The 27852-nt window shown below is 36.4% G+C and overlaps 1 protein-coding gene across 6 annotated transcripts; it reads right to left on the reverse strand.

Annotated features, from left to right (window-relative positions):
- Nucleotides 1-338: 338 nt before the first annotated feature.
- Nucleotides 339-27852, reverse strand: LOC109007945 (L-2-hydroxyglutarate dehydrogenase, mitochondrial). 6 transcript variants are annotated; one of them, XR_004801144.1, is made up of 9 exons: nt 27451-27852; nt 25853-26134; nt 25242-25678; nt 11621-11780; nt 10672-10834; nt 9756-10311; nt 8416-8657; nt 2900-3053; nt 578-667 (listed from the first exon to the last, which is right to left on the reverse strand). XR_004801144.1 is itself a non-coding variant. In XM_035688467.1 (5 exons), exons 1-5 carry the CDS (start codon nt 27766-27768, stop codon nt 554-556), a joined length of 1311 nt encoding a protein of 436 aa, XP_035544360.1. In that variant the 5' UTR covers nt 27769-27852; the 3' UTR covers nt 339-553. The 6 variants fall into 6 exon arrangements, 1 of the variants encoding a protein (XP_035544360.1); XR_004801147.1 differs by lacking the exon at nt 2900-3053 and adding an exon at nt 6892-7003 and having other exon boundaries at nt 597-667; XR_004801143.1 differs by lacking the exon at nt 2900-3053 and having other exon boundaries at nt 558-667.

Raw genomic sequence — 27852 nt, forward strand, 5'->3', positions numbered from 1 at the left:
TAGTTTTAATTTATTTTTCTTTTAATATTTCAGGTTTTATATTCTCACTGGCCCACCACCCCCAAATTTCTATCTCAAGACTCAAGTCAACTTGCTAAGTTGCTAGTCTACCATGTACAATTTCTAATATTGTAATATTATTCATTTCAATTATTTGACAATTTATAGTAGTTTTAGATTAATTTGTAATAATTTTAGATTTACTTGTATTGTTGTAATAGCTTAGAATACTTAGATTTTTATGTTTTATGCTTTCAACAACAACAATCTTTGTTTAATTTTATGATATATGTCAATTTGGGGGGGGCGGGGGCGGGGGTGAAGTTTGACAATTGTTGAAACACGAATTTTTTACACTTGCTATAATGGGAACTCTGAATCGATATATTTTGTTCCGATGCTTAAATCGGAATGGCTTACTGAAACGATAAAAAAAAAAAAAAAAACTTACGATCACCTCGATCAGCATACGACATATAGAATCATGATCAACAGATCTTTTCGTTCAAATATATATAAATTACAGAATGGACTTCCATCTTATCAAAGTAATTTATCTCGAGAGTCTAGCAGCAATATGTTCTGCAATTGCCAAGCATGAAGTCAAACCAGGTGACTCAATCCCAAAAAGGTTAATAAGACCAGGTATCCCATGAGCGTCTTCACCCTGCATCAATGAAATTACAATTAGCCACTTAACCCAGTGCTATACCATCCTCAACTACCTCTGCAGCACCCCATAAAAAGAACAGAACAAAACTAGACTGTACATATTATTAATACACATGTATTTAAATTAGAGTTCCATCTCAATTGAGGGAGCCACTTCACTGCGTTTTAAAGTCAAATCTCATGGAAAGACAACCCAATATCATTTGGGGATGGACAAATTGGGGCGGAATTTTCTGACAAGTAATGTTTTTTTGAAAAGACATAGCAGCCTTAGTACACCAAAGAGAAGGATCAAAAGACTCAGCACACAAATGTATGATAAAAAAGCATGCTTAAACATATAAACTTCAAGAAAAGATAATAGTCAATTTCAAGAAAAGATAGTGGTCAAGAAAATTTATAAAAAATAACGAAGTGAGAATGCTGTATTATTAGGCTCATTCCAGATGCTCCAAAATCCACATAAAGCATAGCCATACAAAGCATCACAATTCATTCCTAGTCACCTTAAAATAGGGATTTCCTTCAAGATTTTTGTAATTAGTTGATGCCAAAGTCTTTTCCCAGTGAAAAAGATGCGAAAAAGGAGCTTCCATTGATTCACTTCCCAATCCCCTGAAAACTAAATAACAAACATTTCCAACTTGGTTGATACATCTGGGGTAACAAACTTCAGCAAAACGTCTCCAAATACCATCATGCCAACAGGAAACCACACTCCTCTCATCTTGAGGACCATCATGCCAACAGGAAATCAAACTCCTCTCATCCCTCCTCAAGGAAGAGCCCAAAAACAGCCCATCAACTATGAGTTTTCGTTACAATAGTAGTAGTCCCTTTAGAACTCTACATTTGAAAAAAGTTTTATCTGTTAAAATAAAGGTTAAGTGATAAATTTATCATTTTCTATGAGTTTAAACTTTTAGGACAAGAAGTAATTTGATAATATTTTCCCTCCCTTGCCAAATTAGCCGAATCACCCCTCCCTTTCCAATCTTCTAAACCCATCACCTACCTTCAAGAAGAATAATTCTTCCCTGCATATCTTCAATAACAATAACAACAACAACAAGAATTCACCTACTGCTCAGTCGCTTGAATCTTATTTATGCTATTTGGACTGATGTTTCATGTCTTGGGTGAGAGACAGTTCAAATAGATTGTGTAGAGTTGCATCGAGCACTGAGAGGAGCATACACAGCTTAGAGATAAATACCTCTTCTGTCTCTTCCACAAGCAACAACACTGAAACTGAACAAGCCATGGCTGCACCTGCACCACTCGCTCTTAGAGAATATTTGTAGCCCACTCGCACCACCACACCTTCATGCATTGTGTTACCAAATGATACACCTAATCTTTCTATAAAGCATGGCATGATGTCAGTAATACCTCAGTTCCACGGGATGGATTCTGAGAGTCCTTACCAACATCTGACGGATTTTGAGTTGGCTTGCACTACTTTCATCGATAGGACCAATACTGATGAATTCATTAAACTTCATTTATTTCCTCTCTCTCTAAAGGACAAAGCAAAAATTTGGTTTAATTATTTGAGGCCTAATTCTATTTCTAGCTGGCCTGATATGTAGCGTAAATTTTTATAGAAATTCTTTCCTTTTCAGAGAACTCAATTGATTCAAGAGAAAATCAGTCAGTTCAATTAAAGACCTGACAAAACTTTCCAGATCAACTGGGAAAGGTTTAAGGATTTGATGAAAGATGCTCACATCATGGTTTTGAATCTTAGAGGCTGGTGAATTATTTATACACCGGTCTCACTCTAGAATGCAAGCAATTTGTCCAAACCATGTGCAACTGGGAATTCTTTAGCAACAAACCTAATGAAACACTATCATTTTTCAATTATCTTGCCGAGAGTGCCCAACAATGGAACACTCAGACTGATCGAGTTTCACCAACTGCACAACCACTGAGGGCTATTGTTGGTGGAGGCAGATATGAGCTAAAGGAAGACACTGATGTTCAAAGCTGAATAGTTGCATTAACTAGAAGATTGGAGGTTATGGAAATGGAGAAAGTGAAGGCTGTGAAAGCAGTAGAGGCATGCTCTTTATGTGCTGATCTGAACCACAAGATCCAAGATTGTCCAATTATGCCAGTATTTCAAGAGAATGAATTTGAACAAATACAATCAGCCAATTGTATTAACAGAGCACAAAATCAACTTTTCTCCAATACATATAATCCTAGGTGGAGGAATCACCCAAATTTCTCATGGAAGAATGATCAGCCTTGCCGGTCTCTACCATCTTCTCAGCAGTCATTTCATCAGGCTGTTCCTCAGCACCAGCAACAACCATATCAGACTTCTCAGAGCTATCCTTTTGTAGCACCTCCAGGATTTCAGCCCCATGTAGCTGCACAAAGTTCTCAGCCTCAATCATCTGTAAAGAAGTCTCTAGAAGACAATATGACACAGATGGCCAATACACTTCAGCAATTCATGCAGATCCAGGCCATCACAAACAATCAAACCACTCAAGCCATAAATGAATTGCAAGGCACCATAAATAAGATGAACACAACATTGAGCACTTTGGAGAAATGGAAGTTTCCAGCACAGCCTCAACCTAATCCTCAAATATACCGGCAACAACCACAATAGGTACATAATGTCTCAGAAAAAGTTATTGAGACAACAAAGGTCATTGTCATTCTTACTTTGAGAAGTGAAAGGAAGTCCCCAACTGGAGATGATCATGGATAGACAGGAAGCTGCTCCTACACTTGAAAATGTAACGGAGCCTGATAAAGTTGAAAAAGAACCAAAGGTGGTGAGACCGAAGTCAAAGAAGCCTATAATTGCAGAGGTTGAAACAAGTTGGGGGTACCGACCTGGGGTTCCCAATTCTCAGAGATTGGCAGCTGGCCAAAAAATTAAATACCACAATGAGATCCATGAAATCTTCAAGCAAGTGAAGATTAACATTCCACTATTGGAAGCCATACAACAAGTTTCTTCATATGCAAAATTTCTTAAGGACTTGTGCACGGTGAAGAGGAAGCTGAATGTTAAAAAGAAAACTTTCCTAACAGAGCAAGTCAATGCATTGATAATGAACGAGACTCCTCAGAAGCTTGAAGATCCCGACTCTCCCAACATTTCGAGTAGTGTGAACTTGCTACCATTCTCGGTATATGAGCAACTAGGACTGGGGGAGCTCAAAAAGACCTTCGTCAAGGTGCCAAGGGGTATTGTTGAAGATGTACTGATCCAGGTAGACAAATTTTACTACCCAATAGATTTTGTAGTACTTGATATGTAGCATATTGAGGAGTGATAGGCTGGACTATCGCAGACATCAATGGCATTGATCCTTCAATATGTACCCACCATTTTTTTGGAAGAAGATGCAAGGCCAACTCGTGATGCACAGCGGAGGTTGAATCCCACTATGAAGGAGGTGGTGAAGCAAGAGGTGCTGAAATTGTTAGTTGTGGGCATCATCTATCCTATCTCCGATAGTAAGTGAGTAAGTCTAACACAGGTACAAAAAAATTTGGTTTAATTGTTATTGAAAATGCTAATCGTGGATTAATTCCGGCTATGAAGGTAATGGGCTGGAGAATGTGTATCGACTACCGAAAATTGAATTTGATTAGTCGATAAGATTTTAGAGAAAGTAGCTGGTAATTTTTTTTATTGCTTTATGGATGGTTTTTTTGGTTATTATCAAATTGACATAGCATCAGAGGATTAAAAGAAGACAACCTTCACTTGCCCCTATGGTACTTTTGCCTTTAGAAGAATGTCATTTAGTTTATACAATGCACCTGCTACTTTTCAACGTTGTATGATGAGCATTTTTTCTGACATGCTTGATGATGTGTGAAGTTTTTATGGATGATTTTTCTATATTTGACAAATCTTTTGATGTCTTCTTGAAAAATCATGCTATTGTTTTAAAAAGATGTGAGGAGAAAAACCTGTTGTTGAATTGGGAGAAACATCAGTTTATGGTCACTAGTGGTTTGGTACTCAGACATTTGATTTCTGAACGCAGCATAGAAGTTGACAAGGCCAAGATAGAATTGATATCTCAACTGCCTATTCTTAAGACAGTGAAGGATATTCGTTCTTTTTTTGACCACACTGGCTTCTATCAGCGTTTCATTCAAGGGTTTACTACTATTGCAAAATCACTATGTACCTTAATACAAAATGATACTGCTTTTGTTCGGACTAATCAATACCAACAAGCTTTTAAGACCTTGAAGGAACACTTAACAGTTGCTCGAATTATGCAATCTCCTCGGTAGGACTTGCCATTTGAGATTATAACCGACGCTAGTGACTTTGCTCTTGGTGCCGTTCTTGGCCAAATAGTAGACACAAGCCTTCAGTCATATATTATGCAAGTCGAACTTTAAATGATGCACAAAAAAATTATACCACTACCGAGAAGGAGTTGTTAGTTGTTGTGTTTGCCTTAGATAAATTTCGTTCTTACATTATTGGGTCTCTTGTTATCATTTTTACTGACCATTATGCTCTCAAGTATTTGTTGGCAAAGAAGGATGCCAAGCCTAGGTTAATTCGTTGGATTATTTTGCTCCAAGAGTTCAACATTACCATGAAGGACAAAAAATGAGTCGAAAATATGGTGGCTAACCATCTCTCCAGATTACCACCATCCTCCACTTCTAACGTCATCCTTCCTCTTGATGATAATTTCCCGGATGAGCAGTTATTTGAAATTCAAAAAGCTTCCTGGTTTGCTAACATAGTCACTTTGAATGGTACATCTAAGATAAGTGTTGATTCCTCTCTGAGGTACGACATTTTTACTTTGATGATTCATACCTTTTCAAATATTATTCAGACCATTTGATTCGAAGATGCATTCCTGATGATGAGTTTTCTTCTGTGTTTAGATTGTCATATGGGTGCATTTGGTGGTCATTTTTCAGCAAAGAAAACAATTGCTAAAATTTTGCAAAGCGGTTTTTACTGGTCTTCCATATTTAAAGATGCTTACAATTTTTGCAAGACTTATGAGTCTTGTAAAAATTTAGATTGGGATCCATTAGCAAAAGAAACATGATGCTTCTTTCCCTTATTCTTACTTTAGAAATCTTTAACTGTTAGGGAATAGATTTCATGGGACCTTTTCCAGTTTCCTTTAGAAACACATATTTTATTGGTTGTGGACCATGTTTCAAAATGGGTTGAGGCCGTCGCTTGCAAAACAAATGATCATCATGTTGTTCTAAAATTTTTACAATCTTTGTTTGCTCGTTTTGGCATGCCCAAAGTCATCATTAATGATGGGGCTTCTCACTTTTGCAACAAACTATTTTCTACACTCATAAAGAAATATGGTATCACTCATCGGGTTTCCACCCCTTATCATCCCCAAACAAATGGGCAAAGCTAAATTGGCAAACAGAGAAATCAAAATTATTTTGGAGAAAACTTTCAATCCCACTAAGAAAGACTGGTCAGTTAAGCTTCTTGATGCTTTATGGGATTATAGGACAACTTGTAAAACTAATCTAGGAATGTCCCATTATCAATTAGTTTATGGTAAAGTTTGTCATTTATCTATTGATATTCAACATCGAGCTATTTGGGTTATAAAACATGTTAACATGTCACTTGATGAAACTTCAGGGTTGAGAAAATTGCAGTCAATGAATTGGATGAAACTCGTCGAGATGCCTGTGACAATGCTCAACTGACAAAGGAACGCATGAAAATTTTGCATAATAAAAAAATTCATCCCAAGCATTTCACACTTGGCCAGTAAATTCTTCTTTACAACTCTCGCTTACATGTTTTTCCTGATTGCAAAATGCAATTATTCCCTCCCCCCAACTGAACAATGCAGTGTTCTCAATGCTAACAGAGAATAAAAGCAATGTGAAGAGAAGCAAACAACGAAAAAGAAAAAATAAATAAATAAACAACCAAACAACAGAAGAAATAAAAATAAATAAATAAATAAACAAAGAAAAGCACTCAAAAATCACAAGGTGTCTGGGCAAAAACAGTTTCATCACCTGGATCATACATTGGAATAAAAGGTTTAAGGCACTGACCATTCACAGTGAAAGGGGTACCACTATTACGATTCTGAATTTCCACCGCCCCATGAGAATGAATTTTAGTTATGATATAGGGACCATTCCAATGAGATTTCAATTTACCAGGAAAAATATATAAGCGAGAGTTGTAAAGAAGAACTTCCTGACCAAGTGTGAAATGCTTGGGATGAATTTTTTTATCATGCAAAATTTGCATGCGTTCATTTGCCAACTGAGTGTTTTCATAGGCATGTCGACGAGCTTCATCCAATTCATTGATCTGCAATTTTCTCAACCGTGAAGTTTTATCAAGTGACATGTTAACATGTTTTATAGCCTAAAGAGCCAAACAACATGTTTTATCAAGTGACATGTTAACATGTTTTATAACATGTTTTGTAAAGAGAATCAAACAACGCAAAAGAAAAAATAAATAAATAAACAACCAAACAACACAAGAAATAAAAATAAATAAATAAATAAACAAAGAAAAGCACTCAAAAATCACAAGGTTTCTGGACAAATACAGTTTCATCACTTGGATCATACATTGGAATAAAAGGTTTAAGGCACTGACCATTCACAGTGAAAGGGGTACCACTATTACGATTCTGAATTTCTACCGCCCCATGAGAATGAATTTTAGTTATGATATAGGGACCATTCCAATGAGATTTCAATTTACCAGGAAAAATATATAAGCGAGAGTTGTAAAGAACAACTTCCTGGCCAAGTGTGAAATGTTTGGGATGAATTTTTTTATCATGCAAAATTTCCATGCATTCAGTTGCCAATTGAGTGTTTTCATAGGCATGTCGACGAGCTTCATCCAATTCTTGATCTGTAATTTTCTCAACCGTGAAGTTTTATCAAGTGACATGTTAACATGTTTTATAGCCCAAAGAGCTCAAGGTTGAATATCAACAGGTAAATGACAAGTTTTACCATAAACTAATCGATAATGGAACATCCCTAGATTAGTTTTAAAAGTTGTCCTATAAGCTCACAAAACATCAATAAGTTTAACTGACTAGTCTTTCCTATTAGGATTGACAGTTTTCTCCAAAATGATTTTGATTTCTCTCTTTGCCAATTTAGTTTGCCCATTTGTTTGGGGATAATTTGGGGTAGAAACCCGATGAGTGATACCATATTTCTTCATAAGTGCAGAAAATGGTTTGTTGCAAAAGTGACAACTCACATCACTAATGATGACTTTGGGCATGCCAAAATGAGCAAACAGAGATTGTAAAAATTTTAGAACAACACAATGGTCATTTGTTTTGCAAGCGACAACCTCAACCCATTTTGAAACATAGTCAACAGGCAATAAAATATGTGTTTCCAAAGGAAACTGGAAAATGTCTCATGAAGTCTATTCCCCAACAGTCCAAGATTTCTAAAATAAGAATAGGAAAAAGAGGCATCATGTTTCTTTTACTAATGGATTCCAATTTTTTACAAGACTCACAAGTCTTGCAAAAATTGTAAGCATTTTTAAATATGGAAGGCTAGTAAAAACCACTTTGCAAAATTTTAGCAACTATTTTTTTTGTTGAAAAATGACCACCACATGCACTCATGAAAAAATTTAAACACAAAAGAAAACTCATCATCAGGAATGCATTTTCGAATCAATTGGTCTAAACAATATTTGAAAATGTATGAATCATCAAAGTAAAAGTGTCGTACCTCATAGAGGAATCGGCGCTTATCTTGGATGGATCATTCAGAGGGCATTTGTTCAGTCACCAAATAGTTGACTATGTCAGCAAACCAGAGAGCTTTTTGAATTGCAAATAACTGCTCATCCGGGAAACTATTATCAAGATGAAGGATGACTTTTGAAGTGGAGGATGGTGGTAATCTGGAGAGATGGTCAGCCACTACATTTTTGACCCCTTTCTTGTCCTTTATGGTGATGTTGTTGAACTCTTGGAGAAAAAGAATCTAAAGAATTAACATGGGCTTGGCATCCTTCTTTGCCAACAAATACTTAAGAGTAGAATAGTCAGTAAAAATGATAACAGGAGACCTAAAAATGTAAGAATGAAATTTATCTAAGGCAAACACAACAACCAACAACTCCTTCTCGATGGTGGTATAATTTTTTTGTGCATCATTTAAAGTTCGACTCAAAGGCTTGTTGTCTACTCGTTGGCCAAGAACAACACCAAGAGTGAAGTCACTAGCATCGGTCATAATCTCAAATGGCAAATACCAAAGAGAATGCATAATTGGAGTAACTGTTAAGTGTTCCTTCAAGGTCTCAAAAGCTTGTTGGCACTCATTAAGTCCAAACAAAAGCAGTATAATTTTGCAATAAGGTACATAGTGGTTTTGCAATAGTACTAAAGCCTTAAATAAAACGTTGATAGAAGCCAACGTGACTATGAAAAGATCAAATATCCTTCACTGTCTTAGGAATAGGCAGTTGAGATATCAATTCTATCTTAGCCTTGTCAACTTCTATGCCACGTTCAGAAACCAAATGTCCGAGTACCAAACCACTAGTGACCATAAACTGACATTTCTCCCAATTCAACAATAGGTTTTCTCCTCACATCTTTTTAAAATAGTAGTAAGATTTTTCAAGCAGACATCAAAAGATTTGCCAAACACAGAAAAATCATCAATAAAAACTTCACACGTCATCAAGCATGTCAGAAAAAATGCTTATCATATAGTGTTGAAAAGTAGCAGGTGCATTGCATAAACCAAATGACATTCTTCTAAATGCAAAAGTACCAAAGGGGCAAGTGAAGTTTGTCTTCTCTTGATCCTTTGGTGCTATGACAATTTGATAATAACCAGAAAAACCATCCAGAAAACAGTAAAAAGAATTACCAGCTACTTTCTCTAAAATCTGATCTAAGAAGGGTAATGGGAAATGATCTTTTCGACTAACCGAATTCAATTTTCGTTGATATACATTCTCCAGCCCGTTACCTTCCTAGTCGGAATTAATTCACCATTAGCATTTTCAATAACAATTAAACCAGATTTTTTTGGACTACCTGTGTCGGACTTACCCACTTGCTGTCGAAGATAGGATAGATGATGCCCACAACTAACAATTTCAGCACCTCTTGCTTTACCACCTCCTTCATGGTGGGATTCAACCTCTGCTATGCATCACGAGTTGGTCTCGCATCTTCTTCCAGAAAAATGTTGTGGGTACATATTGAAGGATCAATACCCTTGTTGTCTGTGATAGTCCACCTCGATGTTGTCTCATCACTGCCAATAATTCGGCTTCCTGCTTTGAAGTGAGCTGAGAAGAAATGACTACCGGAAACGTGCCCTCAACTGGGCCCAGAAAAATATAGTTCAAGTCCTTGGGTAGTGGTTTCAACTCCAGTGTGGGGATTTCTTCTGATGTCTTCAGGACTTCCGGTAAATCAAGAGCTTCAAAGACTGGCCTAAGCCAACGGTTCATGTAACTCATATATGATAACTGTGGAGACCTATTTGTTTCTGTCAACTGCCCTTCTGAATTCCTCAACTCTAATGACGAAGGAATTGTCTCAACAAGAGTCTCAGATTGCTCGTGTGAGCCATTATTTTCCTTACACCTTTAATTCCTGCCTATTTAAATTAATGTCATTTATTTTCCTTACACCTTTAATTCCTGCTTATTTAAATTAATGTCATTTATTTTCCTTGCACCTTTAATTCCTGCTTATTTAAATTAATGTTTTATATTTTCCCTCGTCCTTCCTCAAGGAAGAGCCCAAAAACAGCCCATCAACTATGGGTTTTCTTTACAATAGTAGTAGTCCCATTAAAGCTCTACATTTGAAGAAAGTTTATCCGTTTCAGTGATAAATTTATCATTTTCTATGAGTTTAAACTTTAGGACAAGTGGTAATTTGATAATATTTTCCCTCCCTTGCCAAATTAGCCGAATCACCCCTCCCTTTCCCATCTTCTAAACCCATCACCTACCTTCAAGAAGAATAATTCTTCACTGCATATCTCCTCAGCCATTTCCATGGGAACATTATTAGCTCATAATTCCAAACTCCCCTGATTCAAAAAGATGATACTTGAACCCTTCTCTAATACCAGCTTCAAAAAGATTCTCACTGAAGTTCCTCTAACCTGTCAACTGTTGAGAAGCACGGATAGGTAAGAGGGCATAATATAAGTATGCTAACCATATAGCAATTTTAAGAGTAAATTGCCTGGATTTAAAAAGATAATCTCATCTCACATCTCTTCGTCATAACGTCCTACACTAGTGTCATTCCACATCTCTTGAAAATAATAACCCACACAGCTGTAACCATGACGGAAGAAACCAAAGGAGGCCTGCAACGAAGACATGGGAAGGTGCCAGTACCACATCTCGATGTTGACACCAACCTAAAAGTACCAACATCGGCAACCATTTTTTCATGTTATTATTTTGATACCCTATATCAGAGCAGGCTGGGACTGATTTAACATCGCTAATTGCAGGAATTATTAGCCTCAGCAGAAGCCTTTGGCCTCATTGTTTGCATTTTAATTTAGGGAAAACCATGATGGGATAAAAGAGTATGGAAAATTAAAAAACCTAAGCCATAAACATTGCAAACATTCGTACGCATGAAAAAAAACAATGAAATTTAATAAATATGTAAATGCATCTGTCTCTGGCTTCAGTGTGCATGATATCCAATAGCTCCTGACTCACAACTATCAATTTTAACTTTTTAAGATGCCAATCAAAGCCATCTAAGCTTTTCCAAAATTAATTACTCGACAAAAGGGGTATCATTAAAAGAGTGGGAGTTATTATCTAAGCTACTTTGACATGCATGCATTTTCTAGCCAATAATAAGGCTCAGGAATACTTGGTTGTTTATCAACAGTATAAGTTCACATAAAAAATGAGGGTGAAAGAAACAACCTGTATTACAAAATCAACAGGAGACTGCTGAGGTCCTGACAGTTTAGGTCGAATCCCAGCATATCCCGGTTCTAGAGATCCATCTGTCAGATTCGGGTAGTACTTTCTTATCTCTGGGTAAAATTGCTTGGCACGATCAGGGCATACAGAATACTCAAACCTGGGATCAAGGTTTCCTTGGTATCAAATACCATTTATTTATGCACAGATACCACAATGAAGTGAAAGCAATGCCAAAAGAATCCAACATGTCAGAAAGCAACTGGAACCACTCATTGAAAAGCATATACGAATGAATCCCTTGCCTCTTACATAGCACTTCTAAGTAAATCATTTTATTTTTACATCTGTTAAAAACAGCACTTGAAGCACATATTACCATATGATGGTGCACCACATAATAGAATGGAGGAATAATAAAAAAAATTCCTCAAGAAGCCAAGGGCTAAAATTATCGGCATCCTAGCACATATAGAGTTTTTTTGGGTTTGTAATAACTGTCCGTGATATTTTCTTCACTAGTATCATTAAATGACTAAATTCATCCTGATCCACCAGCTAAAGTTTTAAGGACAAATGATAATAGACAAGTGGATTTGTGTTGGAACCCACTCTTTACTCTCCCCACATGTACTTAAGTATGTCATGAGTTTGGCCTCACATTTTTGGGTCCACAAGGAAGAGGGATTATTGAAGTATTAAATGAATGATTAAACTCATAATTTCTCACCATCTTAAATTTTCAGGACAATTGGTGATTCTATAGTATGTTAATTTAGTTTATAATTAGCTTTTTATTGAAGTTCATTATGCGAATCATATTCCAACAATGTCTGTAATTGTTGGATGTAACTAAAGTGTCAGTGTTGCAATATTTTAAAATTTAAAGGGAAATAATGCACTTTAGAATGGTTACCATTATGAGTAGCATTATATCAAAACCTCATAATGCTTTCGTGAAGGGAAGAAAAATCTTGGATTCAATTTTAATTGCCAATGAATGTTTGGATAGTAGAATCAAGGCGGTTACACCTGGGATCCTTTGCAAATTAGACATGGAGAAGACATATGATCATGTCAGCTGGGACTTTGTGTGTTACTTACTTGGGAGGTGTGGTTTTGGAGAAAGATAAATTTCATGGATTAGGCATTGTATCTCCACTATTTGTTTTTTCGTTTTGGTGAATCAGAGGGGTTTTTTCACAGCTCTAAGGGATTAAGACAAGAGGATCCTCTTTCCCCTTTTCTGTTTCTCATTGTGATGGATGCACTTAGTCGCATATTGGTGCTGCTGTTGATGGAAGTCTTCTTGCCAGTTATTCCGTGGGAGGTGTTAATATTTCTCATCTTCTCTTTGCTGATGATACTTCACTTTTTGGTGAGCCGGACCGTGGTCATATTCAATATTTGAGGGCTCTTTTGCTTTGTTTTGAAGCTGTTTCGGGTTTGAAGGTGAATCTTTCGAAGTCTGAAATGGTTCCTATGGGTACAATGTTTAATTGTGATACCATATATGATAGATAAGAGTAGGTGGTGTATGGGATCCTACATGGCTTAGGAATAAGAAGTTCTTGTTCTTTATAAGGTTTCAATGGGACTCCAATTGTATCATTGACTAGTTCTTTTGGAGTATAGGTCATATGGTTTGGGCCTTCCATTGAAGCGTTACATTAATGTTTAGGGATTGGCAAACATCTTGGGCTGTAAGGTATCATCGCTACCCATGAAATATTTTGGTCTTCCATTGGGGGCTGCTATAAAGAGGAACTCTATCTAGGATGGTGTGTTAGAAAAGATTGATAGAAGGTTGTCAAGATGGAAAAGAATTTATTTATCAAAGGGCGGTAGATTAAAGTAGTGTTTGGATGCCAAAAACATCTCAACTCATCTCATCTCATCTAATCTAATCATTACAACTTTTCCAAATTCTCAAAAAAAATATAACAAAAAATTCAACTTTTTCAAATCCCAAAATAAAAATAATATTCTAACAATATTTTATTCGACTTTCAACTTTTATCTCAACTCACTATCCAAACCTCCCCTAACTCTTATCAAAAGCACTTTATCTAACCGCCCTAAATATTTTGTCTTTATTTACACTACCTGCAGGTGTGGCATCTCATATTGAGAAAACTTTATGTAGTTTCCTTTGGGGAGGTAGCCAAGTTTCATCTTGTTGGTTAAGATAAACTATGTTCTGCAGCAACTTGTGGTGGTTTGGGGGTGCGTAACTTGAGGACCTTCAATAAAACACTTTTGGGGAAATGGTTGTAGAGATATCATCGGGAAAGGAAATGCTTGTGGAGAGTTGTTATGGATTCAAAATATGGGAGCTTGAGGGGGGCTTGTGTTCTAATGAAGTTAGGGGGCATATGGTGTGGGTTCGTGGAAATATATTTGTTCCGGATGGGAGGGGTTCTCAACCTTTGCAGGTTGGCAGTTGGAAATGGGCATGGTGTTTACTTTTGGCACGACATTTGATGTGGCTGATTTGTTGGTGTGTTTTTCCGTCTCTTTTTACCATATTTCTAGTAATAAAGAGGTTGTTGTGGCTGATTTGTTGGTGTGTTCTAATGGTTCTTTCCATTGGAATGTTAGTTTTTTTAGAGCAGCTCGTGAATTAGAACTTGGAATGTTTGCTGACTTTTTCAATTCCTTGTATGCTAATGTCATTCAGCAATGTGACGGAGGATAAGACGATTTGGATTCCTGTTGGGAGTAATAGGTTCTCGGGCGTTCCTAGTACAAGGCACTCTCGGGATTCTCTAATGATCATTCTTTTCCTTGGAAGGTTATTTGGAAGTGTAAGGTCCCTCCAAAGATTGCTTTCTTTGTATGGACTGCTCTTGGGAGATTGCTCGCCACTGATAACTTGAGGAAACGTGGTCTCATCATTATAGATTGGTTTTTCTTGTGTAAGAAAAACGGAGAATCAATGTATTATCTTTTGTTACATTGTGAGGTGGCTCGGTCCTTGTGGAATGAGATCTTTAACCGAACTGGTGTGGCATGGGTTATGCCTAAAAGAGTTAGGGATATTCTTAGGTGCTGGAAAGGTATTAGGGGAAATGCTCCGTTGTCACTATGTGGAAAATGATTCCCCTTTGCATTATGTGGTGGTTGTTGATGGAGAGAAATAAGAGGTGTTTTGGAAACCGGGAGCATTCCTTGGATGAGCTAAAGAGATTCTTTTATAATACCTTATTTTCTTGGCCTTCGGTCTTAGTTGTAATGAGGACAGTTTTCAAGATTTGTTCATATCCCTCACTAGTGCTTAGTGGAACTTTGGCATTTTCTGTGTATACTTTCTGTGTACTTGGGCCATGCCTATTTCTATCAATATAGTTTTACTTATAAAAAAAATAATAAAATAATGCACTTTATATTCTGTCGCTGAGATAAATTATATGTTTTTTTTAGGATAAAGTAAGTGTGTATTAATACTTGCATTCAGGACCCTAGGTCCTAATGCAACACTACAAGTTAACTCCCTTTAAATGGGAGATACGGGTAGCTAATCCCCTTAAAAGAAGACACAAGTAGCTCTAAATACCTTAGAACCTAAAAAAGCATGCCTTAGGGACTAGAAACCCTAAGACAAAAAGGGGGGCTTGGGGAAAAAGTATCTCATCCATTAGATGAGACAAATAATCTGCTCCCCTTTAGAATAGCAAGTTCTAACAAATCCCTCGTCCCGAGGGGGATAGGTATAGAGACAAATTAAATAAGTTATTGGGAAATCGGCATAAACATAAACACCCAACTTCCATGATTCTCACTCAAGCACCTTTAAAATACATAACCATGATGCAACCCAAAATGAGAGCCTGTCTACTTAAACCAATCTTCTATAAACCAAAAAAATTAAGACCTAAACTGGTTTTAACAAGCTTCATTCATAAATTAAAAGATGTTGTCCAGCCACCTACAATGGGAAATAGTAGCAAAGCACAGCAATAAAACATCATCAAAAGGCATAACTATGATGCAATCCAATTTGAAGGATTAAATATCTTGGTCATTCAAACAACATAACCAAGATGCACAGGAGATGCATCAACCGACATTTAAAGATCAATAAAATTGATCAACACACTAATAGCTGTCTGGCCTTAACAAAGCTGAATTAACAACACAAAGGCCACGAAATCTGAGTTGCCAAACGGAAACAAGAGGCCATTAACCACACAGCAACCAAGAGGCCCGAAACCGCCAACAACAGCACTAATTGGAATGCAAAAAGAGTGGAACAAACTATCTCCTAAAGAAGAGACGTCATTGCAGAAGCTACAAGCATGCAAAACTCTTTTCAAACATTTAACCAGGTGGCATGCAACGCAAAAGAGCCGAGCAAGAGCAGAACATCACATGCCACAAAACACACATTTTAAACACAACAGTCTACTAGGAGAAAGCTTCACAGATCAAACAAAAGAGACTAATTGACATGAAAAGGAAAAGAAAAGAAAAACCAAAAGAGAATAATTCACAGATCCAACAAAAAGATCTTACATGCCATAACAAAGCATTATGTTGTAAGGGCTCAACAAATTAATGTGTCCCTTCAACAAATTGATCCTCAAATGGAGGCCCTCCATCTAAACAACACATCTTTGGAGTCACCATATCTACATATACAAAGAAAAATGCACCCATAACTGGGTCCAATGGATACTCTCTCACACGCCACAGCTACTCAAAGGCTTTCGAGACATGCCTACACGTGCAATCGCGATGTCTCTCTCTTTGTTTTCTCTCTCACCAATCTTGAAGCTCCACTCACTAATTTCTCTGTTTTCTCTTAACTGTAAGAACCCTAATTCTGGGTTCCCTCTCCCTCTCTCTCTCTCTCTCTCTCTTCGGTCTTTTCCGTCTTTTCTTTTTCTCTTTAATATTCAACTACACTATGGCCAAAATATCATCAAATTAAAAGGCCACCGAATATCATCAGAAAAACTTTGGACCATACAAATGATGAAGTCAATCTGAGAAGTCAAATCCATGGTTAAGTTTAGAATCCAATGGGCCTTTTCATACTTCATTAAGGTCATTTGCTAAAAATGTTCCAGATAATCATCAAAATCTGGACAAGAGCTGATCTTATTTTTTTGGTTTTGCTTGTTTTTTTTTACACAGATCTTGTTTAGAATGATGATATCACTTTGGTATTGTACTGGAAAAACTTTTCAAGCAAATGTAGTGCTATATTAGGTTTCTGATTTGCCTTTTGTTTTCAGCATTTTTCAAACAAATTTTGAACTTCAACCCAAACATCTTTTAAACACAAAAAAGGTTCTCTATTTCTCAAAAAATAAACTTTTCATCTACTCATTGCGTCAGTTTCTGTAAAAAAGACACATAAACTTTAACAAAAACTCAAAAAAATGCCTCTCACAAATTTTATCCAACATCTTTTCAAATCTACCCACCCACTTTTACAATCCCCTATTTAAATCACATCTAAAAACATTTTTATCCAAAAAACTTGTTTACCTACTTTCATAAAACCCAATACAAAACACATTTCAAATTATTTTTTTCAAGAATTCTCAAAAATATCTCAAAATATTAATTATCCAAACATACCCCCAAGGGCTTTTTTGCAGCATTCGTATCGTTGAGCATTGTGAACAGTTTGAAGAGATCAATCATAGATTCGCTGTACTCACAATTGGAAAAATGATAGTTGTATTTCAGGGTGAAAACATGTTGTGAAGCATGACAAAAGCGACAGGTCATTTGACATGGAGAAACTTGAAGGTAGAGCTATAAATGAACAAAGTTGTTAATGAACAGCTCGAGCCCCATTCATATATACTTGGTTTGAGCTCAGCTTATTTAATAAATTAATCGTTTGTTAACAGTAATAATGGCTTGAATATTAAATGAGCTGCTCAACTTAATCTAGGCTCATGAACGAAATTCATATAGGCTTGACATGGCTCATTCCAGCTCATTTTCGAGATCGTAATATATATATATTGCATGTTAGCTGTATTTTATGTATTTAATTATGTATAATGCGGTTAGTAATAGTTTGCCTAGCATAATATATTTTGTTAGGTTATCAAGGCATGTATAGGATATTTCGTATAACTAGGTATATGTATATATAGTTTTGTACCATTAGCTTCAATTTATTGCAAGTTATATAACTCATCTAGTTATTTTATGTATGTATTATATGTTATACTTGTCAACTGTCATGTGGATATATGTTTACATGTTACATATGTATAACTTATATGTAGGGTAAATATTTACTGATTCTGGCTTTATTGTGACCTAAAGTTAAATAATATAACTAACATTTGTTTGATAATAGAATTATAATTAAATTACTTTAATTAATTAACTATAAGTTGTATATAGTACATACCATGACTTAAAAGTGATGATCTTATTATACTTCTATCAACTATTTTTCAAGAAAGCAAGTATTTCATATATAAACTAAGCAGTTACAAAATACAAGATTCAATGGGGCGGGAGCCCCCAACAATCATCCAAAACCAACAAATACAACACGAGAAATAAAACAGAGGGGAAGCCGCTTGAAGCGGTTTTTATATAGTCTGATAAACAGACTATAAAACTACAACTAGAAGTCGCAATAGATTGTTGTGTGCTACATTTTGCTAGTCTGGACTGGCTGAATGAGACTTTCACGACCACTTTATCTTGATATTTGGTTAAGGAAAGCAGAAACATAGGGAAGTAACAACTGGAAGATGGGTCAATTCACCGGCAAATGACCGACACTGGCCGTGGAGGCGTGTGTAGGTCACGCGCCACTTTTGGAAAGAAAGTGAAAGTCGGATCTAAGAGATCCAAAAGCCGCTAACCCCGATGGTACCGCACATGGTGGCGGCAAACTCCCCATGGTGCGGTGGCGCGTGAGACCCAAGCGCAGTGTGAGCCACAAGTGAGACGTACGTGCCGCTCTTTTGGTCGGTTTTCTTCTGCAGTCCGATAGATCAACAGCTGGAGAATCTGGTGGTGGGGCACGTGGTAGTCGTAGGAGGCCGGTAGGCAGCAGATCGACACATCTCGATGCTATGGACGAAAAATAAAAGAAAAACCGGGAAAACAACCGATGGATAGGTCCGGCATTTGCCGGACAGGGGGAGGGGCTTTTATCAATCTGCTTGAAAGAGAGAAAAAGGAGTTAAGTCTTGCCAGTATTTTTACAATATACTAATTAACATTATAACTTGTATATATAGTACGTATTTATTGCAATTGACTTTATCATCACTAAAGGTCAAATAGCGCAATCACTATGGCTTATTAATAGAACTATAATTGATTGGTTGTAATCAACTAATTATAATATGCATAATGACCTAAGGTGATGATACTATTTCCCTATAATCAAGGTAATCATATAATTGACTTTATATATAATATGGTTTTTATTCTTCTATGTAAATGATAACACATATTGTGATTTATAAATATCACTTACAACTTGTAGTTCAATATTTTTATATACTTATACTACAATTTATGTGTCTACGTCTGTCTATGTGTGCGCATGTATACCCAATAGCTTCTATGCTATAACTAGATATTTTTGTCCTATGCCTATAATACACTTATAAATATAATAACTAGTAATGTGTATAGTATATTCACAATTAATTTTTCATAACAATATATCATGCAACTAGAACTTATGACTTATTCTATTATTCATATGCTAATATATATATATATATATATATATATCTAAACTATTGGAAGATTGGAATGAAAAAAAAAAAAAAGAGTATTTGTCTTATTATTAGTTTATATAATAAATAAGTTATATTAAAGAATATTTTTATCAACACTTTTGTTTCAATATTTAAATTGTAAACATGTATACTCCTATTTGATGATATATTCTTTGTTCTTCAAAACAAAATGCTCTGTAATTTCTCATTTTGGTAGTTTGCATACTCCCCAATATATTCTAACCATATGGTTCATAATACCGTAAACATATTTTCAATATAGTATATATAACCGGCCCAGCTTATGACTTGGGCCTAATCAAACTACAAAAATAGATGAAAGAAGGATGCCATAAAAAGTTAAATCTATTACTTGTGCCTGCCCTGCAGTAATAATTCCTCTGGAGTTACTATGTTATAAATGAGAAGTTTTTATAAATAATTAGTATTTATTTATATTATTTTATTGCAATGTGAAATTAAACTAAAAAAATATTAGATCAATTTACTAATTTTTCTATCGTATTAGGAATAAAAACTATTTTATATGAAGTTCCAAAAAAATTAGTCAGTTTTCAAAAACGTTTTATGGCGAGGAACCCTAGAGATTGTGCAAACACAACATGTCTTTTACCCAATTAATAGTTTTAAAAAGTTAGTAGTATGAAATCAAACCATTAAGAACTTTAATAAACTCATTTTAACCATTTTGATATTGTAACACCCGGGCCTAGTGCCAAACCTATTTTTTTTTACATATTTTGGGTTAAGGATGTGAAAAATCCAGTTAAAATTTTTCAAATACTATTTTATGGGCCGAGAAAATTTAAGGATGAGCCCATTTATTTTTTTTATTCACTACATTTTTTTTTATGGACCACAAAGCCCAACTCCATGAGATTTTCTCTAACCCCACATCCCATGCACGTACATGATCTTCCCACTAGGGTTTTCAGCAGCAGCTAGATATACCACTACTTTGATCAAACAACCATATATATTTCTCCCGATTTTCTCTCCATTTGATTTTTAACTCCCCACGATTCTGCGGTTTACCCTTTCTGTTACTCACATAAAATCTGCCAATCAATAGATTTAGGTTATGTTTGGATGTTGAAGTAAGTTGAGTTGAGTTGAGTTGAGATGATAAAATATTATTTTTTAATATTATTATTATTTTGAAATTTGAAAAAGTTGAATTATTTATTATATTTTATATTGGGATTTGAAAAAGTTGTAATGATGAGTTGAGATGAGTTTGGGATCCAAACGAAGCCTTAGATACTCAAACCCTCCCTGCTTATCAATCCGTATCCCACTCCCTCAAGGCAGATTTCTACTTCCCTGCTCTAGGGTTTTTATATCAATCACCTATTTATACCATGTTTTGAATACCGTACCGAAAGCCGTACCGATCAAGGCACTGGAACGAAATATTTCAATACCGGTACCATTTCGTGTACCGTTTCGGGATAGTCGATATATGAATAAATTATATATATAAATATATATATAAATTATATTCCAAAATAATAATCTATATATGAATAAATTATATATAAATACATATATATATAAATTATAAATAGCCTAGTCTGAATTGGGAGTCAAAAAATAAGCTTGTACTTTGAAAAAATAAAAAATAATAATAATAATAATAATTAGAAGGCCGAAATATCGGCCGGTACCGGCCGGTATTGGTCGAAATATAGGCCGGTACAAGTTGAAATTGTGGACGGTACGACCGGTACTGGCCGGTACGAAACGTATGGTGTACCTGTGTACGAAAAATTTCGGCCGTACCGGCCGGCACGGTACGAAATTTAAAAGTGATTTATACACTTCATGCATAGCTCCTCAGGCACGTTACTGCCATTATCACCCTGGAATTTTCAGAGCCCCAACAGTCACTCCACACGCAGCAACTCCTCTTTGCAAACAGCCCAGTCCTCACCCACTAGGAAAACACCACTCCAACCTCACGGGAAGCCCCTTTCACGGCAGCATCATTATCATTGGAGTAGTCCCACCGTGAGCAGACCTTGCTCCTCCGTACGCCACTGCCAGTGCACCACCCACGTGAAACCGTAGCTTCCCCTTGCTCAGCTACTGCGCAGCTCCTTAAACCATCGTGCATGACCCACGCCACTGTAAATCTCCACCGGAAGCAACGCTGCAGTAGGAACCGCCCACAGCCACGGCAAACATGAAAACCACCGTGATAGTCGCTGCTCTGCCCTGCACCTCCATACCCAGCCGCTAATACGCTTTTGATTTGAAGGACTCTGTTTTTACACGCCGAAACAGGAGAAGCATCCCCACGTTGAGCCACGTCGTCAGCCCCCTCCATTCCGACGCCACTACTATCAAAAGACGACAGAGGACAAGCCTCCACCTTCGGACATTGCCCTGGTCGACGCCCAGCCCCCAGACCATCGCAAGCCTCGCTGCCCCACGGTGAGTTTCCGTTGTCTCTCACACCGAGCTCTCTCTTTCTATGTGAGGTCTCTCGCTCATCTCTCTATCTCTCTTACTAGTGCTCAGCCGCCCCTTTTTCTGTCGTAACCACAGCCCTCACCACCGTAGACAACCGCCCAACTCGCCACCCGTCGAGCTTTCAATCTCTCAGTGAGCCTCTGGCTCACAAACTGTTGTTTTGCTTTTACGTAACATGAGTTTTTGTCTTTAACTAACAAAGCTTCTATTGAAGCTTGGATAATGTATTGTTTAATTAAATAAAATTACATTATTACCCCTTGAGCTACAAGTTGCATTAAGGTGTTTTAAACTTTTAATATGAGTTAGTAATCTGTAATATATTTATGTTTACAGAGATATTTTAAGTAATTTAAATTGGTATTAAGGTTTTTCTTTCAAAAGTAAACGATAATGTTGTAATTTTATTATGTTCTAGTTTATTAAATAATTGTTGTTATATAATTTAAAATATTTTGGTATAATTATTCTATTTAGTATTAAATTTGATAGTTTGATTCTTCAATAGTAAATAAGTTAGAATTTAATATTTTAGTCAAAGGTCAAGTTGGAATTTGAAGAATTTGGGAAGTGATGATATTTTAGGGATTGAAAATTTAGGTTTTTGAGGGATTAAAATAAATTATTCTAGCATTTTAGGCTTAAATATTGAAGTACGTGATTGTCTGAAAATTTACGAAAATTACGTGATTATTTTATAGATGACGATTAATTTTTATTCGGCATTTTTTAGGAAATTTTCGAAAAGCTACGAAGCACAGGTAAACGGGATTCCTATGCTAGACTTTGCATAAAATAAAAATGAACTGAAATTGATTTACGAAAATGTGCATCATATGTTTTGAAAAGAAATGTGAAAATAACCTTAGTTATTTATTCTTCATTACTCATTGAACTCTGATGAAAGAGAAAGCATTTTTGTCATGACTGGTGTAGACATGAGCTTATTTTTGAAATTTTATTTCTGACCTATGCAAAAAGAGCGAATATGAAAATTTGTGAATAATTATATAAATATGCTTTGAATCTACTTTGATTACGAAGATGATATGATTTTATTCAGTACTCTATTTGGATAAGATGTGATTTCTGAAAACTTTTAGCCTGACTCTCTGATTCTGAATTTGATTCTGTTTCTGCTCTATTCAGTTACGGCCCTGCCACGGGTGATAATAGTGGCATACAGCCCAACCACGGGTTACAATAGTGGATACGGCCCAACCACGGGTTGTAATAGTAGATACGGTCCAACCATGGGTAATAATAGTGGATACGGCCCAGCCACAGGTTATAATAGTGGATACGGCCCTACCACGGGTTATAGTAGTGGTCTCTGTTTTGAGTGCACACCTTGGTGACAGAGTAATTTACGTTCTGCTTGGCTATCCACAGATGCACAACCCTACCACGGGGGTTATACATGGCCTCTATTCTAATATGATGTTCTGATCATGATGATGATCATTTATGCTATGCCAAATGATGTTTTTGAATAAAATTATTTCTGAACCTTCGCTCTGATATTTTGATAACATGTTCTGCTTCCGCACTCTGAAAATGAAAATGGTTTGTTCTGCACTCTGATCTCTGTAAATGATCATGTTTACACACTAATATATGTTCTCTGCTTACTGAGTTGTTGATAACTCACCCTATCTCCAAATACTTATCAAAAAAAAAAAAACTCACCCTATCTCCAAATATTTTTCAAATAATTTTGATGGTTCAGCTGGAGAACAAGAATATGAAGTTTTAGCAATGTGTGATGATCGTAATGGAATAAGGGCCTGAGAGTACAAGTTTATTGGAGAGTCTTATTTAGTAGGTTTACGATTTTCCGATTTTGAATAAATGGATTTGCACTTTTTGGGAATATTGGAGTATTTAAATACGTTATGGAAGATGATTTAGGCTACAGGAGCTAACTCTCCGAACCTCCGTGAACGGGGTGTTACAGATATAAAAACTATACTATATAAGTATTATTTCATTAAAGCACATATTAACTATTATAATTCCATTTCTTTATAGATAATGAGAAACTTTAAGTGTCCTTTTTTGTCCTTTCCTACGTGTAAAAGCATTTTTTTGGGATACCAAATAAGCATAATAGTTTTAAAGCTCTTTAGACGTGGTTACCAACAAATACAAATTTATAAAAGTAGAGCTTTTGGGCAAAACTCTACAGCTTAAAGCTCCACAGGCAAAGGCTCTATTATTCCCAGAAATCCCATAAAAGCACATAGATGTCTAATCACAAGGTGAATGAAGTAAATCAGACCTAAATAATGAAAATGATATAGACCACAAAGCACAGTCTAGAAGTCAACCCCGTGCATTGGCAACATAGATGCGATCATTATGAAACTAAGAAACAAAGAGACAAACCAACAGAATAAAGCATAAACGAACACATGTCAGCTAATTCGATTTCAATTGATCAACATCATCACAACCTAAAAAAGCATTTATCCCAAATGATTTTGCAAGCATGCACATTCAAATGCACAAAATGACCATTTCATTCCGCAAACCAATAAAATATTTTCACTGTATGTGACCCTGACTACATTTGCCACCACATTTCTTTTTTCTTTTTCTTTTTTTTTTATAAATAAAAATATATAATATCAATAGGCATAACCAAGTACACTGAGTGTATATAAGAGAGAACACCTAGCCCATAATAGAGAGCCCCTAAATGAACATCGCCCAAAGAGGGAGAAATTAGAAACCTATCCAATGTACACCAAGCCATATTGGGACAAAACACGCCTTCCCAAAGCAAAGCAAGTCACTGTAACTACCCCAACCCTTTGTCTCCCACACATTTAAAACTCCACCCGAATTATCCTAAGAGTGCCACCACATTTCTATACAGAACACTCAATATTTGGCCTCTTCAACACACAATTTAAATAAACTTCATGTCATCCCTAATCTGCTTAGGTGATTACATGCAGATAATAAAACTTTTGAAGGTGCAGAACAAATTAAGGTACTTCTACCTCAGACATTACCTTCATATATGAAAAATCAAAGCATATAAATATACATTTTTTTTAAAGAGGAATCCCATATACCCTGCAAACGTAACATGTCTTTTACCCAGTAAAATCCCAGACCCAAGAAACTCGTTTCAGTCATTAATGCATAAAATATTAAATTAGTGAAAGGAGTTTCTCCTCCAGTACACTTTGTAAAGCATTTTGTTCAAAACTTCAATCAGGGTAGTGACTGATCAAGTTAAATGTATAACTGAAGCACTCCTGTGTTTTCCTTTTTCTAGATAGAACTTAGCACTCAATTGAAAAAATACATGGTGAAGTATCAATTTTTTTTTTTTTTTGGATAAGTAAAGGAAGTATCAAATAAAATAGGCACAGAACAAAAAGGAAAGATACCTGTTCAGGAAGCTTGAAATATCATCTATACCTTTGATCCATTCAACATCTGGACCAAACTTGACTTGCCCATCCAGATCCACAGTAACATGCACTCCAAGGCCACCATCTTCAGGTATTGGGTATATCAAATGACTGAAAGGAGGATTCCTGGTACTAGAGAGTGTGAAATAGCAGCCCCGGGCATAATATGCAAGGGGAATAACTCCACTATGCAGGCCATCAAATCTCTTTGCAAGGGCAGGTGCACTCAAGCCTGTGCAGTTCACTACAAACTCTGGAATGACTACTAGGTCCGGGTGCAGTAGAAATCTTCCATTCCAGTTCTCAAGGCGTTTTGTATCAGAAACATGGAGGCACAAGTTGTTTCTTTCGAGATGGGCACCAATGACAGTAGTATTAAAGGAGAAGGTTGTTCCATGACTTTCAGCTTCCCCCTGGACCCACATGTAGGTAATATCCCTGTCAATATAGAGATAATTCTAAATATAGATAATTTTTTCATAGAATGAAGAACAGATCTCCAACAGAGATGTATTGGAAATATATAAAAGCATGTAATTAGTTCATATATATTCAATCTAAGAAACAATAAAAATAGGAGTTCATACCACTAGAGATAGCATTAGGGAATGAGTATCAACAATCCCAGAAACAGGTGATAGTAAGGCTTTGACACATTGCAGTTCAGGTTCCATTCTCTTGGCTTCAGAACTCTCTATCATCCTCAAGCCATTAACCCCATTCTGAATTCCAAGATTCATTAAATTATTCAACTTTGGAATCTCTGAGGCTCCAGTGGCAACTATGAGCTTACCAATTTGCTTATGAGGAATGTCATGCTCAGAGCAGAGCTTGTACAGCATTTCTCTTCCTCTTACACAGAGAATTGCCTGAGAAAATGGTCGAAGTTACATTCTAGACTAAATACAAAATGTTTATATCATGTTCAGTTTAAATACTAGGAATGAACGTCGTAAAATCGAAAGCCTCAAATCTTACAAGTGAGAGACAGAGTGACCATACTACTGATCCACAAAGTCCCTTCTTTTCTCCCTTTCATTCAGTGGAGAACGTCAAAAATGACTAAATGGCATCCAAGAAGCCATGACAACAGATTGGTGAAATCAATTACATGGTTACATGAAGCCGTTTTCCTTATTGTAAGTTGAAAGTAATAAATTATGTACTTATCAAAAAAAAAAAGTAATAAATTATGTCAACTTAGAAGGTTGGACCTTTGAAGATCAAAAAGCAAATTGGATTCTGAAAGGAACAATTATGATTAGTCTGAATTTATCCACCTGAGGAATAGTTAGTCGAAGAAATGGCCAGTGAATCATATGATATGATTATACATTCTATAACTACCACATGATATGATTATACTTCTACAACTACCAGTTTTTCATATCTACTGAATAAGGATTCAGCTCCGCACATATGTTATATTCCTATGTCAATACAGATGATGACATTGCCGACATGGTGCTGTGTGAAAGCTAGGCAATCCTTCAGTCAACCTTCGTATCTAGTTACAACATGATAAGTAGTTGAATAACAGTCCTTCACAGTTTTTGCTACTGTGAATGAACGGAATACTGTCTGATTGGTTGATTTAGCATTTGACTATTGTCTTTCAGTAGCTCAGTCATCGAAAAGAGTCCTGCTACTCGTAATGCCACTAGTGTAACACCCATGTAGCACCATTGACTGTTTGGCACATGAAGGTTTTATGCTTTAGAAGTTTTCAAAAAAAAAAAAAATGAACTGTAAATGATCCAAGTATCAGGCTTCTGAAGCTTATTTCGGTTATTCATTGAGTGATCTGGAGGCAAACCATTATCGAGCTTTCTCAAATTGAGATCATCTAAATCAACCCTTTATCTAGCTTGTACGTACTAGCTAAGCAACAAGTCCACGATAATACATTAGACAGCATCAGGCTTTATTGGGAAGCACCACAGGAATATTTTCCTTCAATATTTACCATATCTCCGACTTGCCGCCTTTCCTTTCCAATGGCTAAGGTGTGCAACCGGTTCGTCTTGACCCAGAAGGTAATTATCATTATATGATGGAAACAAATCGGTTTTGAATCATAGCGTGGCCGGATTTTATAGAAGCAAGGCGAAAGTGCAATTCCAAGCGTTAAACTTCGAACTTGGATTGTATTCGCAAGTAAAGAAAAAGATAGAAGAAGAAAGACCTTGAGAGAATGGGGAGGGTAGTAAATGCCGGCGTGGATGACTTCGCTGTTGCGAGAGCTGGTGCCGGTGCCGAAAGTGGGGGCGGAATCGAGAACCAGTACTTCCTTGCCTCTGAGAGCGAGCTCTCTGGCCACTGCTAGTCCCACCACACCGGCCCCAATCACCACGCACTCCGCTCTCTCCCTTCCACTCTCTGCTCGGGCAGATTTCGTGCACAAACTCCTCCGTCTCATAATTCTTGATGATGATAGCGAGAACGAAGATCGTAAATTTCTCTCCGAGTTTCTCAGAAGGCGCTCAAGCGCGTGCTTCAACATTTTCTTGCTTTCTTCTGGAGCGAGGGTCTCGTTTCATGGATAGCATCATCAGCAATACTTACGGTCCATGCGGGTCTAATGGAA

Source organism: Juglans regia, chromosome 3, assembly GCF_001411555.2.
Source record: "Juglans regia cultivar Chandler chromosome 3, Walnut 2.0, whole genome shotgun sequence".
Lineage (NCBI taxonomy): Eukaryota > Viridiplantae > Streptophyta > Magnoliopsida > Fagales > Juglandaceae > Juglans > Juglans regia.

Coding starts and splice junctions, on each gene's coding strand:
- LOC109007945 (XM_035688467.1), bottom strand. CDS start 27,768: ATGTTGAAGCACGCGCTTGAGCGCCTTCTGAGAAACTCGGAGAGAAAT. Junction 26,135..27,450: donor ACCCTCCCCATTCTCTCAAG/GTCTTTCTTCTT, acceptor CCATTTTCTCAG/GCAATTCTCTGTGTAAGAGG. Junction 11,781..25,241: donor ATTTCAAGCTTCCTGAACAG/GTATCTTTCCTT, acceptor CCTTGATCCCAG/GTTTGAGTATTCTGTATGCC.